Raw genomic sequence first — 15,282 nt, 5'->3', positions numbered from 1 at the left:
ACACAGACAGGCCCCTCCCACGATAGTTTGATTGACAGTAGTGTTTCAGCACAGACTGGACTGGCATCCAATGTTAACAATGTTAACCATTTGTACATTCTCTAACACACACATTTTAGATTCACAATTCATTTAAAAGTGTAAAAATGACTGATATGACACAAACAATGTTAACCGTTTGTACATTCTCTAACATGCATATTTTAGAATAGATAGTGTAAAAATAGTAAATATCATGTCCTTCTGTTTTTTTTTACCCTAAAAGTTATAGGAGCATTACATAGTTAATAAAGAAACCTCATTCTAATGCTCATTATATTAGCGTTAGCCGCGCTTATGCTAACGATTAACTACTCTAATAACAGCGATGTTCATTTCAATCTGACATTCAATATTGAATAATGAATAACATGCAGTGTTTCCCCCAGAACGTGCACTCTATTTGTGGCGGCATATATATGCTTTTCTGCCATCTGCCAGCAGGAGGCGCTTGTAGAGCGCGAGAGATCAGGTTTCCCTTTCGACTTTGACACGTGCAGTGCTCATGTTTATTCAACGAAGTCAAAGCCTTTTGGAAAATCTATTTGTGGTTGTGAGTTTTGATATTGTGGCGGGCCACCTCAAATAAATCAATGTATGGGAAACACAAATATTAAAAATTAAAATTAAACTTACCTGCTTGAACTCTTTAATTTGATCTGGGTGTCTTTAAAGTGTTTTGTTAGTTTGGTGTTTCTCCTCGTTTTGATGTCGCCACGTCTCAGTGCTTTTATGAAGAGCGCATCTGCGCACCTTTCGGATAGCGCATGAAGAACCGAGTTGACCGGGTACTCGGTACCACCGGTACTTACAAAAACCTGGTACCGTAACATTTAAATTTTTTTAGTACCGACTTGGTACCGAAGTACCGGGTCTTTTGACAACACTACCTACTACCTTTTAACGTAAGAAATGTAGACTGCGGGCTGTGTTTACGTTTTGCCACTTGCTTGAGTATCTTAATAATATATAATGTTAAGTAGCCTATATACAGAAGCAGGATGACCATATTTTAGTTTTAAACCGCGGACTTGGCAACACTGGAAGAGGATAGTTTTCTGATGGCGCATCAAGAACCGGTACTTAAGAAAACCTGGTACCGTAACATTTAAATTTTTTTAGTACCGACTTGGTACCGAAGTACCGGGTCTTTTGACAACACTACCTACTACCTTTTAACGTAAGAAATGTAGACTGCGGGCTGTGTTTACGTTTTGCCACTTGCTTGAGTATCTTAATATATATATACAGAAGTCATTTTAATAGGCTATATTGCGCTTATGTCTATGAAAGTTTGTATGAGCTACTGTGTAAAAACAAACTGCTTTAAAAAAAAATTTTTTAGTAACGTTCGGATTTCAAATCAAAATAATGGTGGTAAATAGCCACGCTGCTATCGCTGTAACGGAGTAAACCAAATATAAAAACGTTTTGAATGATAAAACAAAGACAATAAACACTCGACTGCGACAATGTATAGTTTATCTGTGTTATTCAAGCCATCTTTGGTATTTTCATCATAATTAAGTACATTTATAATCCATTGCTAATCGACAGTCTTTTTACCATATGCTTTTTACAGTATAGAACATGTTTTCTGCCTCATTCTGTGACAAGAAGCCACATCAGATCACAAAAGGAAGCAGTTGTGGAGTAAAAACGTAGTGTTCTCTTTTGCTGGACAACAGGTTTAGAAACACTTCTCATTGCAAGCCATTAGAAGGGAAGTTTAGCTTTAGGCATTTTAATTTAAGAATGTTTAGCTTAGCTAGCTAACGGTATCTACCTGCTGCCATCAGAGCAAGTGTAATTGCTGCATTCACGCACTCCTTGGATGCTCTCATTTCCCGAGTTGTGCTTTAAAGTCGGAATGTAAAAACAACATGGACACTCGCGTTACTACAAATATGTGTTGGATTTCTATTATTAGAGCTTTCTGACTTGCGTTCGTGAATTTTCTCAGTCGAGAAATTATTTTTCACGTGCGGTGCCGGTGATCCTTACGTCCGTTTCGGAGAACAAATATTTAAATCGATCGCTCAAGCATTTAAATGGCACCGAAACGAGGCACCGAAATCTGCGTTCTGATTCGGTTCTAGTACATACCGGTTACATAGGTACCGGTTTCGGTACCCAACCCTATTGATTTGGGGGGTACTTTGCGGTGAAGGGATACGCTAAAACAGCATTTTATTTAATTTTTTTTGGAGAAGTGGAGTGTCCAGTAAGTCCCTTATCAGGCAGGACCAAGAGCTTATTCTGCATTCACCCATCATGCAATTTAAAATAAGCAACTTCTGAGAAGAGTGTTCTCCTTAGGAAACTCATATAACTCTAGAGTACATAGTGTAACCTTACGTTCAACTTCAGCCCCACTTCAACCTTTTAAGTAATGTACATGCACGCACTTAAAGGATATTACCTTGCCTGGTCGTGGACTTTGGATTCTGTGCAGCAGGCGTTTCTTGGCAATTATTTGTAAAAAAATAAAAACGTACTTTAAAGAGACCGAAGAACAATTAAAATACACTAAGAAATACACGTTTTACAAGTTCTTAGAGGACTTTTGGTTTTCCTTTTTACAGGAATCAGTGAAAAACATCTTTTGCTCGTAAATGCCAGCTAATAATGCATGTGGTTTTCAAAAGTAATGGGCTGTCCTGAAAGTGCGCTGCTTTTCTAAGATGACAATGAGTCTTTAATTAAGTGTTAAAACGAGGCACTTTTAGCACCTCAGTTACACAAGGTGATAGAAAAGTTGTCACCATTATGTTTCTATCACGTGCATCATGAAAAGAGGTGAACTAAAGCTAATGAACTAACTCAAATGCATGCTACAGAATTTATGAAGCTATACAAAAAAAGGTGAGTATGAGTAAATGATGGTTTTCATTTTTGGGTGAACTATGCCTTTTAGTAAAATCTGTACTGCCATAGTGAGCAATCTACTCTGCATATTCATGAAAATTGCAATGCTGAAAAATACAGAAAACTCTGTTTCCTCTCTCTCTCTGCAAATGTGACCTGTGCTGGCAAAATGAGTCAAAATGAGAAATTTTTCAAAAATTAAATATTTTTATTTTCACATTTTCCTGTAAATGGCCTTCAGAATGATGTATGATTTGTTGGAATCGGACGAAAAATGACTGAGCTACACCCGTTTATCTATCCAAGTCAATAGAGTCAGCAAAGTCAATTTTGAGAAAAATCGAGTTAAAGTTTTCTGAAGGTTCCAAAGCACAGAGCAACGTTGCATCTTTTCCTCCAGTTCTTTATTAAAAATAATTACTATATTAATAAATCACAATATAGCTATTTATTCTTTTATCTTTGTTATTATAAATAAGAACATATGCAAAAAAACTAAAAAAACAGTAGAACAAATATGAAAAAAACAAACAAATAACGCATTACTTTTTTCATTTTACATCTAAACAAAAGCATTCAAAGAAAGAAATAATCAAATGTAAAACTCCCTTTAGTGTTCATTACAAATAAACTGATTATTAAAACTACAAAAGCAGTTCAATCAAGAGCAGCATTCCCCCTTTTCTTTTATTGTTAGATTAACATTAATGAGACAGACGGCCTATATATTAAAGGGGTGGTTGATCAGCTTTTTTCAAAAGTTTGATTGTGTTTATGGGGTGCAGTGTAACGTGTTCATGCTTCGTTTTTAAAAAAACACATTATTTTCACATATTTTTCCTTTATTCTACACCGCTGTTTCCATTCTCGTCAAAGCGGTCTTTGAGTTCTTGGTTCTATGAAGCCCCTCCCTCAGAAATATGCAATGGGCTCTGATTGGTCAGCGGGCTCAGTGTGTTTGTGATTCGCTAACCGCCTAGTGCGCGTTGTCCAGAAACATCACGCCCTCTTACCATGACGGGTAGTTGCAAGTTCCCGGGGGCAGGGTATATGTAAACATTGGGGTTAGTGATGTCACAAACCCAGGAAGAAGCTTGTTGTAGTCCCTACCAGACGTTTTTTTGTAGTCCTTAAACAGCGATTTCTTTGAAAGAAAATATCTCCCTTTGCATACTATATTAATAAATCACAATATAGCTATTTATTCTTTTATCTTTGTTATTATAAATAAGAACATATGCAAAAAAACTAAAAAAACAGTAGAACAAATATGAAAAAAACAAACAAATAACGCATTACTTTTTTCATTTTACATCTAAACAAAAGCATTCAAAGAAAGAAATAATCAAATGTAAAACTCCCTTTAGTGTTCATTACAAATAAACTGATTATTAAAACTACAAAAGCAGTTCAATCAAGAGCAGCATTCCCCCTTTTCTTTTATTGTTAGATTAACATTAATGAGACAGACGGCCTATATATTAAAGGGGTGGTTGATCAGCTTTTTTCAAAAGTTTGATTGTGTTTATGGGGTGCAGTGTAACGTGTTCATGCTTCGTTTTTAAAAAAACACATTATTTTCACATATTTTTCCTTTATTCTACACCGCTGTTTCCATTCTCGTCAAAGCGGTCTTTGAGTTCTTGGTTCTATGAAGCCCCTCCCTCAGAAATATGCAATGGGCTCTGATTGGTCAGCGGGCTCAGTGTGTTTGTGATTCGCTAACCGCCTAGTGCGCGTTGTCCAGAAACATCACGCCCTCTTACCATGACGGGTAGTTGCAAGTTCCCGGGGGCAGGGTATATGTAAACATTGGGGTTAGTGATGTCACAAACCCAGGAAGAAGCTTGTTGTAGTCCCTACCAGACGTTTTTTTGTAGTCCTTAAACAGCGATTTCTTTGAAAGAAAATATCTCCCTTTGCATTGAACTCTGAGCGTCGTAACTTTGCAGATGTTGTTTATGCTCTAACAGCTACATTACACACTAACTAAAGTTCAAAAAGTGAAATCATAATCAACCACCCCTTTAAGACCTACTGTAATGCACGGATCTAATATGTTACACATCAGATGTCTGAGAGGTACTTCTCTCAAAAAATGTACAAATAACGATAATTTTAGCTGTTTAATTGCTATTTAGAGCATTGGGATCGCTAGATGAATGTTTAATTAACTCATTTTTGTGAAAATCTCAAATTTTTCACTTTTTTGCGTGTATCTCAAAATTACCACGTGCGCATTCCGACTCATTTTGCCAGCATGGGTCACAAATGTGTACATTATTGTGTAAATACAGTATTATCTGCCATGGAGGCTGTAGTGGAGTGCGAAACCATGAGCGAATAAAAAAAAAAACACTGAACTACACCCTGAGAAAATCGTTCAAAAGAATGAAAACAAGGGGGCAGCCACTATCTGGACTGATGAGCGGATGAGAATGCAGGTGTTGGAAAATATAACGGATTTCACACCTAGACGATAAAAATATCCTGCTATAAAAGTGAGTAGGAAAGTCAGGCCGCATCACAGAAAATGTCATCCGGCCCGCTGAATTCCATTCTAAACGGGCAGTGGTAGTAGAACAGCACGAGAAGGGTTCTGACCTTTCTCAACACAACAGTGAGGAGAAATGCCAGTTTCCTGTATTCACTGACATAGTAGCATTTTAATATAGAGCAGCCCTAATTATAAATGGAGCTTCTTGGGTAATGCATTCTTTTGTGGGTTATGCCCACTAAAGTCCGAAGAGATATTGATACGCTTGCTCGCTGCACTCCTCTCAAGAGGGGATAGAATGAGGTGTGTTTTCTCTCTACTAAACAGAGCAGATGACATATGGAGGTGATTAGAGCAGTGATGAAATCGTTCTGCCCACCCATAGGTCTTCTACAAGAGAATTTCCATAGATATGATTACTTGGTGTTTATATGTGGTGTCCCAAACCACAGAAAGAGTTACCGATTGTTTTGCGTACTGACAGACATTAAGCCAGCATCTGAAATTTAAAGATCATCTACTTGACTCTTAGCTAGGGGAGAGGGACACGCTAATCACATTTAATACAAGCACTCCTAAATGGCTTAATTTTGCACTTCCAAAAGTAATACCTACCATAAAAATAAGTCGTCAGATTGAAGACCGCTACCTTGACTGTAAACTAAACCTTAAAAATTTATCAATAAATCAATATCTGGAGGTTTTAAAAGAAAAAATTCAAATAGGAAAAAAGGGGAAAAGAAAAATGTTCCAAGTGGGCTGCAAGAAATCTAACTAAATCTCCAGAGGTTAAAAAACATCTCAAAAGGAAAAAAGGTGCCAAGTGAAAGCAAAAAAAAAGAAGAAGAAATAAGTAAATCTCCAGAAGCGTAAAAACAGGCACAGAAAAACACATCTGCCACAAAACTGCTTTAGTCCATCTGAAGGAAGACCTGAATCTTCATAAAAAAGAAAACTGTCTGCAGTAAGCAAACTTCATCTTCTATAAACATCTGCTAGAGAGAGTTTGAGCTTTCGAAGAAAAGTTTCTGGACTGCAAACCTGATCTCCCAGCATCTCTCAGGTGTTAACTCATTCTAGATTGTTTTTACTAGCTGTGCAAGCTCCATGCTGAAATACAGATCTGGGGGAAACGGTGGATACAACAGCAATAAAACTGATATTCTGCTCAGATTCAAAAATACAAACATTTACGTTATTCATCTCTCTACAGAGGTGAGAGTAGAAGGCCAGGGAATTCAGCCCACTCAGTCATCAGTATTCAGCATACAAACTGGAAACGGCAAAGCACCCAAGCCAATCGAAGGTTCATTTTAAAAGCAACTGTTAATATCAGTCATTTTTTTACCAAGATAAAAGATTCATCTGTAGTTTCTTTAATAGAGAGAACTAATGCACTTGGAGAGAAGAACGTTCCTTCATGTGGTTAATGTGTTTTATATTGCGTTTAAATGGTCTGGCGGTGCACTTGTTTTTTAAAACGGCTAAATATAAAGCCATCATGGACCATGATAATCAATCAAGTGGCATTTGAAACAGAGTGATGATCTTGCTCCTATCCAACCAATTACCCAAAGGAAAAAAAATAAAAGACTAATATTTGCAAGTGCCAATTCTATCTCAGTCTAATAAAGTCCTGATCTAGGATCAGAGAGAAGAGTTATAAGCTCAATCATGACAGAGGACAAAAACATTCCTAGATCAACAACTCAAATTTAAGTTTTCTGATAAAATATCAGATATGAATCATGTGCCTTATAATGTGCATCACTGAGGCAACTGAATAGCCACAGCATGACATGGCAAAAGCCACCAACATGCCTGCCAAATAGAGACAACCACTTCCCTAACGGTTAGGACTGCTTGCTCCAAAGCCTATTTACAAGCACCTATTTCACACAGTTTATACTGAGACCGTTAAACAATTTTCTCATTTCACCAAATTACAAATGTTACATTGAAATTTAGTGCGGTGATATTTGTACTGAATTTAATTTGACTAAATGTAACATTATGGATGCATTCCAAACATGGCGATCCTGTCTCAAAAAAAAAAAAAAAAAGACTCAGACCTGACAAATCGATCAGCTTCAGGTTAGCTGGATTCCGCCTACACACTACAATTGTTAAATGGTGCCATGGAACTGGACTGAGATCAAAACAATATCCAAGGCACTGCAGGGCTTTTTTGTTCTTGAGCCATGCAACTATTTATTTGGCCTTTTCGGTCACTGTCCTGCTTGAAAGAGAAACTTTCTTCCAAGTCTTTTTCAGCAGACTGAAAGTTCTTGTTTTCACAGCAGAGTGTGATGGACAACTTTTCCTAGATGTCTGGTTGGTTTGATGTTGCATCAACGTTCACACAACTGAACCAACAGTGCCCACTGGGATCCTCGAATAGAGTTTTGAACTCTTTAACTTATGGATTTGTTTCTCCCTCCTATACTACCTTCAGTTTTTTCACAGCAATCCTTCAGATTCACAGGATTCCTTTTTTATATATAACCAATGAGCTCTCCATGACCTCTGAGATCAAAGAATAAGGATTTTTAAAAAGATTTTAAATTCAGACCAATTTGCTAAAGAATCACAAACTGATTTGTGAACTATTCTAACTAATTCACTGAAGAGAAATGACTGAGCAATTTGTTCGAAAACCAAACACTATGGCTTAAAATCAAGTTGAATTCTACACAAGAGTAGATAAATATTTACAGAAAACAGGTCATTTCCATGAGTTTTCAAAGTCTAAAAATAAAACTAAAAAACCCCCACTAATTTTGGTATTTACATGACTGTGGGAAGCCTTGTTTCACTATCTAAATAATAATATCTACCTTTGGGGATTTAAGGAAACGTAGTAGCTACCTTAATGATTCACATGTAGAAACCAATCGTGTCATTAATTCAATTGCTTTTCCAACTGTGTAAATTTAGAGCTGCTACAACATAGAAATTGAATACTTAAAAATAGCACACTTTAGGAACATCTCCTTAAAAGTAAATAAATAAAACTGAGAAAAACATTTGTAATTGAGTAAAATGAGAAAACTGGCTGAAGGTCTTAATACCTTTGAATGAATAATTCTGCAAGGCAATTCATACTTCATGTCTAAAATATGATTTAATTACCCAGTTCAAACAAACATTGCAAACACTGCTAATAGTCCTCCGTTATGCCACAAAATCAAGAGTCTCAACCAAGCTAATGGGCATCATGTAAGGTACCAACCCTTGAAGTGCTGAGCTGAGAATTTGTGGGATTGTGTCTTGATTTTTTTGCTCTTCTACTGTACAGAAGGAAATTTACAGGCCTGTCACCGTTAAGCAGCCAGAGGCCAGAACTGGGATTAATCCAACCTGTGGTGGTGCCTATGGATCACCATAAATCTTCCCTGATTGAATGTAAATAGGAAAACTATGTATGTCGGTATACATCACTGGCATAAAACACGTGCTGCCGCCCGCAGGTCTGCCTCACTAAAATATACAAACCTAGTGTTGTGCGATCATGTCCGTGTGTGCCAGTTTCATGCCTTAATTTGCATGCATGTAGGGCACAATATTTATTGACAGTGTGGTGGCTTACACACTTGCATTATAAATCTCAATTACACTGCAATATATATAGAGAGAGAGAGAGAGAGAGAGAAAAAGAAAGCTGCCATCTGGTAATTACACTGCTAATTAAAGACGAATCACACTTAATGGATTTAGATTTGTAGGCAGGACAAGAGGAAGGGAGAACATTCTGGACTGAGCTGAGCTGGGCTGAATGTCTGGAGTTGCTCCCACCGGTTTAAAAGCAGGGGGTCGTACTCGGACAGACACATTTATTCCCACAACCAATGCACTTGTTAATAATGCACACAGCAATCCCTACTTACACTCACACAGCATACAAAATTAATTTAGCCAAGTACTGTCTGTTTGAGACAGGTGTAGAGATATGAAGACTAGCTTATTTCACAAATATGCAATACAAATCTAAATTGAGATTTAATAATAATAATAATAATAATAATAATAATAATAATAGTTTAATAACTATTAATAAATTATATATTAAAATATTAAAATATAACATTGTATAATAAAAACTGTTAAAAACAATGTATTAGTAGTAGTAGTAGCAGCAGTAATTCAATTTATTCTTTTATTAATTTTTTTTACTAACTCCAATATTAAATTATTAAATGGTATATTTAATTAAACTGTAAAAAACAAATCAACAAAACACACACACAAAACAATAGTAAGAATAATACAAAAATTTGTAAATTACGACCAGTGAATTCTCGTCACACCTGTCATTGGCACGTGTGGCAAAGTTCATTTTAAATGTGTCCTACATGCAAACCAATACCATTTCTCAAAAAAAATTGGTGGGTTCAATATAATGGACACAGTTAACAAAACAATGCATTTTCATTTATGTGTCAGTGTCTGCAGATAAGCAAACACATCCACAGACACACACACAAGCACCTGCACAGTACCCATCTGTTTTCTGCAGGGGATATCATTGTATTCACGGCACTGAATAAGCAACATCAAAGACATGGCAGGACGTGGCTGTCTATGAAAGCTTTCACCGTCTCTGAACTGGACATTTAGTATTCCTCTCCAATTGGGTCAGCGCAGGTAGCATTACTACAGACTTGAAAAGTGGAGCTGCTTCACGTCGGATCAAAGTGCAACCTAAATAAAATATCAAAAGTGCAGAGCTTTGGTTTGCATGAAGGCTGCTTATTATGCAAGTTTATGTTAAAGGAATCTTTTTGAAAGCATACTGCAGATAGATGTTCACAAGCATGGCTAATTAACAGCCATTACCATGCAGCAAACAGGATAGTGCCGCATATCTTTACATTCCCTCCCTGGGTCCTGCACTGTGCTGCATGTGCAAAATGTGCTTGCAAATGCATGAACTCAGGAAATTAACATCTAGCGTGACCCTGAGCTTCACAAGTTCTCGCTGCTAACCCTTTAGCTTAAAGGGATACTCCACCCTAAAATGAAAATTGTCATTAATCACTTACCCCCATGTCGTTCCAAACCCGTAAAAGCTAGGTTCGTCTTCGGAAAACAATTTATTTTGGATGAAAACCAAGAGGATTGTGACTGTCCGACTGACTGCCAAGTAAATTATACTGTCAAGGTCCAGAAAAGTATGAAAGACATCGTCAGAATAATCCATCTGCCATCAGTGGTTCAACTGTAACGTTATGAAGCGACGAGAATACTATTTGTACGCGAAGAAAACAAAAATAATACTTGGCAGTCAATCGGACAGTCACAAGCCTCCCGGTTTTCATCCAAAATATCTAAAATAGTGTTCCGAAGACGAACGAAGCTTTTAGGGGTTTGGAATGACATGGGGGTAAATGATTAATGACAAAATTTTCATTTTGGGGTGGAGTATCCCTTTAATGTAGTTCAAAGTGGAAAAATGTCTTGTAGTTCTTAAAAACACGCACTATGAGTGCTATTGACACATCAAACTGGTAGTCTGCATGCTGCATGATGTTAGCACAGTATGACGCACTCTTTTAATTAAATGACAAACTGAGAGGAGAGGCCTTCGTGGAGAGATGAGTGATGACTCTGCCATGCAAAACCCCCTTCCTGAGCTCACAATATCTCGTTCAACAGCGCTAGTGAGAAGACAAGAAAAATCTGAAAGAACCCTTGCAGCACATACACTGGTTTGATGTTTACTGGAAATGTTCCTGCATTATTTTCACGAAGCCTGTGAACCTGTCATTGTCACTCAGCTTCAAGAAGAAGAGCTTTCCAGAAAAATACGTGTCAGCCTATGGGGATTGGATTTACAGACCCATAGTGCTGTCTTTTGCATCATGGTCTCTTTCGCAATTTTCAAAAGGTGCTGGGAAAAAGCCAGGGATAGGAGTTGGCTGAGAGATAAATCATGCACTGTTGCGTTTCACTGGAGTGCTTCATAAGGATTAAGATCTTTAAATGAAACACAAGTGCATGGATAATTCACCAACAGAAAATATGTTTTTTCCTGCAAAACAGAGTTGTGAGTTCAACTTACTTGATCCGCAATAGCACGGCCCAGCTTGTCCATTCTTGATCCGGCTTCGGCAATCTTCTTTGCAGCACTAATCACATCAGAGGTGTTTTTGAGTGGTCCTTTCCCCCTGGGAAACAAAAACAGCAGTTTCATTCACAGTTACTGTTCTGTGTGCAGTCTCATGTGACGTGCTAGTGAGTATGTGTGAGCATGGATGATACATGTCAAGATGTCAACACATTCAACATAAGAATGGCTGGTCACACTGACAAGGTTGATGAAAAAACAGGCTCTTGTTTCACAGCCTCACACTCACAGGAACACAGCGCAGCGTGAACAAGGCTTTTTGGGCAAGACTAGATAAATTTGCTTCCGATTGATTAATCTCATTAAGGAGGAACATCCCTGTCCAACACGCTTCCATTCACTAGTAGCTTGAAGACTTTGCGGGGGGTACGAATGAACGAGATACGCATAGACAAACAGATGGCGTGAGCTAGCAGCAGCTCCCACCCACTTCTGTGATGTCTGGTCAGCTTCCTGGGGTCACTGCCACTTCAGTTCATTTAATAGTTCTGGCCTCATCCATCCCAGCGTCCCATCTCAGCACACCCCCCTGCAGCTCCCCGGTTACGATCCAGCCAGTCATTTGCCAGTTCTGTGTGCCCACAAGGGACTGAGGGGCACAGTTAGCAAGTGGCGCAACCTGGATTCAAAGCTGCTCTCTTCAGGCTAAACTGAACAATCCAACCCACACAGATGGAATTTTGTGTTTTTTGCTCTTCCTCTACACTCACCCCTCCCTAGTACTCTCTCTCTCTTTCTGTGACGTTCAGACAGGGTCCTCCTGGCAGCACTGCATCCATCAAAACACAGGAATTCACCAGAGACACTGTCTCAAAAAGAAAATGCACCCCACAAAGAGCAACCGACTCTTCTATCATTCTGAAACACAAAGGACTGGTTATTTTGATGTCGCTTTGGTGGTGGCCCACCCGTAACCTGCCCTAGGTGAGAGTGTGGCCACTACAAGGTGACTGTAGAGCAAGTGTGACTTCATCTCACTTGACAATCCCACACTCATATGCAAATCTGACTGAGTGCCCATGAATTAGCCACTGATACTGGTTCCAGATGGGGGTAGTGCAATTTTGTGTGTGTGTCAATATAACTGCTCAAGCACTGGACCACAGCATGCACAGACAGGTGGCTCCAAAATATGTGACACGAATCCCGGCGACGCATGCTTTATTCATGAGCAGAAAGGGACATAAGCAGAATCAGTGGCAAGCCGCTTCTCTGCAGATATTGAGGCCGGATAAAGGCTCCCGAAATCAATTTCCTCTTTATAGCATTAACCTTCATGGGACTGTGTACCCATTCAAGGTCGAGGGGCAATAATTTGGGCGTGGACTGAATTAACTTGCCGAGACCTTCACTCAGCACAATTCTGCAGGTGACACATCAGCACCAATTGCCATTTTTCATGCAAATGCCACCAAATCTGTGCAACCACACTACAGATGTACTGCAGCCTTGTTGCTTTTAACTCGGGACAATGACAGATTTCTGGGGGCCTTCAACAAGAGGTATTAGTGTCACCTTCAACAGAAACAATATCATTCTCAAGCCTAAAACACAAAACAGCCAATAGACACATCATGTTTAGGGCACAAATGAAAACAGTTGATGAACATTTGAATGAACATAATAAATATATGATTTTAATGAATAACACTTGATTAGTTAAGCCTGTGTGTTGTGGCACAGAAAACCTTTGAGAACCAACAATAAACACCTGTTCATCTAGCTCCATTCCGTTTTGTTCCCATACGTGTCTGTGGTCTTGTTTTTCTATCCTGGTGGGGACTTAAACCTGAATGCACACAGACTCATGAGGACCCGTGTCACCATGGGGACCTAAGACAAGTCAAGTCACCTTTATTTATATAGCTCTTTATACAATATTCAACAGGAAAAATGTGCTGATAATGCAAGAGCACAATAGAAAACAGTCAGTTTATCAGTTAAATTGAGGTCCCCATGGTGAAACAAGCTAATAAATCATACAGAATGATTTTTTTTTTTTAATGTAAAAATGCAGAAAGTTTTCTGTGTGGGGTAGATTAAGGTATGGGGAAAGAAAATATAGTTTAGACGGTATAAAAACCATTACGCCTATGGAGAGTCCCCACAAGGATAGCAAACCAGGTGTGTGTGTGTATTTCCCCATGTATAATTTTTATATATATTAATAGTAATATAAGTGTTGTGTAAGTTTAAATATGTATAGTAATGTAAGTGTACACATAATACCCTTTTATTTTATTTTTTTTAAAGAAATTTCAATTTTGGTGGACAAATGTGTTCACTGCACTGGGGAGGAATGGAGACTTGCTCCTGAACAGGAGGAAGCAGCAAACAAAGCTGCTTTTCCCCTATTCTTGAGATAAGGCTGAGTGACAGCCATCCTACAGTCATTACTTTGTGTGCAATATTGGCAAACGGTGTCCTCAGCATGATCCACTTTAAAAAGGGGTCCTGGTTAGCATAGGCAGGGAGAAGCGATAGACCAAGACATTTTCAATCTCTGTCTCTCTCTCTCTCTCTCACACACACACACACACACACACACACACACACACACACACACACACAAACACAGTGTCCTCTGGGAGAGCAGATGGCAGTCACTCTCAGGTGTGCGACCCATGAATGCGGTCACACCTAAAAACAGCCCTTTCCCCGATTCTGTCAGAATACAGGGGAGGAATTCAGGTGACCTTTTCTTGCGCTAGAAGCTTCTGCCCTTTGTTGTTTTTAAATCAAATCAAGAGGTTAAAAGATTTCTTTCCCTTTCAAACCCTTTCTTTTGGGATCACGTATGATGGAAAGACAATGAGGCAGGCAAATGAGGCAGGTAAAAAGCCCACCAATAAAAAAAAAATAAAACAAAATTCCACAGCTCATTTGCTTCCACTGAGAAAGGAAAAAGGTTCCACGTGACAGAACCAAGTGCTTGTCTCAGTTAAAGGGGTCATATGATGTTGCTAAAAAGAACATTATTTTGCGTATTTGGTGTAATGAAATGTGTTTATGCGGTTTAAGGTTCAAAAAACACATTATTTTCCACAGACGGTACATAATTGTTTCTCCTCTATGCCCCGCCTTTCTGAAACGCGTCGATTTTTACAAAGCTCATCGGTCTGAAAAGCAAGGTGTGCTCTGATTGGCCAGCGATCCAGTGCGTTGTGATTGGCCGAATACCTCAAGCGTGTGATGGAAATATTACGCCCCTTCGCGCCGCGTAAACATAAAACCATGTCTGCATTTGTGATCGGAGAAATGACAAACAAGTGCTACTCTAAACTGCTCAAAACTCACGTTTGAATCGTCAGTGGCAATTCTTTAAATATAAAAAAACGTACTTGTAGTCTGAGAGTCAGAACAGCCGGCATTGTAATCTACTCTACCAGGATCAGGAAACAGTCCTCCATAAAATGCGCTGGACACATCTGAATATTTGGGTTGAACTGTTCTGGAACAGTGTTGTAAATACAACTTAACCACTGATTTCTAGTCGTGTCCTCTTTTGGAAGGCCAAACAAAGTAGCTTCACTTTCACAACGAAACACACAGCGGGCTTGAGTGAGCGGAGGCCGAAGGCCTAGGGTGAGCAGAGGGTGGTGGGCTAGAGTGAGCGGAGGCCGGTGGCCTAGAGTGAGCGGAGAGCGGCTAGAGTGAGCGGCGGCGGGCGGGCGGGCATGAGAACAGCGCGGCCGGCGGATTCGACATAGGAGCGTCCGGCGGGCTTGCGGCAACCACATGTGACGACCCC

At 39.0% G+C, this 15,282-nt stretch overlaps 1 protein-coding gene across 1 annotated transcript in view; it reads right to left on the bottom strand.

Moving 5' to 3' along the window:
• The window catches only part of ctnna1 (catenin (cadherin-associated protein), alpha 1), a 126,193-nt gene that overhangs the window by 8,316 nt on the left and 102,595 nt on the right, over positions 1-15,282 (bottom strand). The window contains exon 16 of the mRNA XM_016440004.1: positions 11,466-11,571. Coding sequence (XP_016295490.1) covers positions 11,466-11,571 — 106 coding nt within the window. The remainder of the gene's footprint in view (positions 1-11,465; positions 11,572-15,282) is intronic.

Source organism: Sinocyclocheilus anshuiensis, unplaced genomic scaffold (genome assembly GCF_001515605.1).
Source record: "Sinocyclocheilus anshuiensis isolate Anshui unplaced genomic scaffold, SAMN03320099.WGS_v1.1 scaffold103, whole genome shotgun sequence".
Taxonomy (NCBI): Eukaryota; Metazoa; Chordata; class Actinopteri; order Cypriniformes; family Cyprinidae; genus Sinocyclocheilus; species Sinocyclocheilus anshuiensis.
This window is presented reverse-complemented; position numbering and strand designations above follow the sequence as displayed.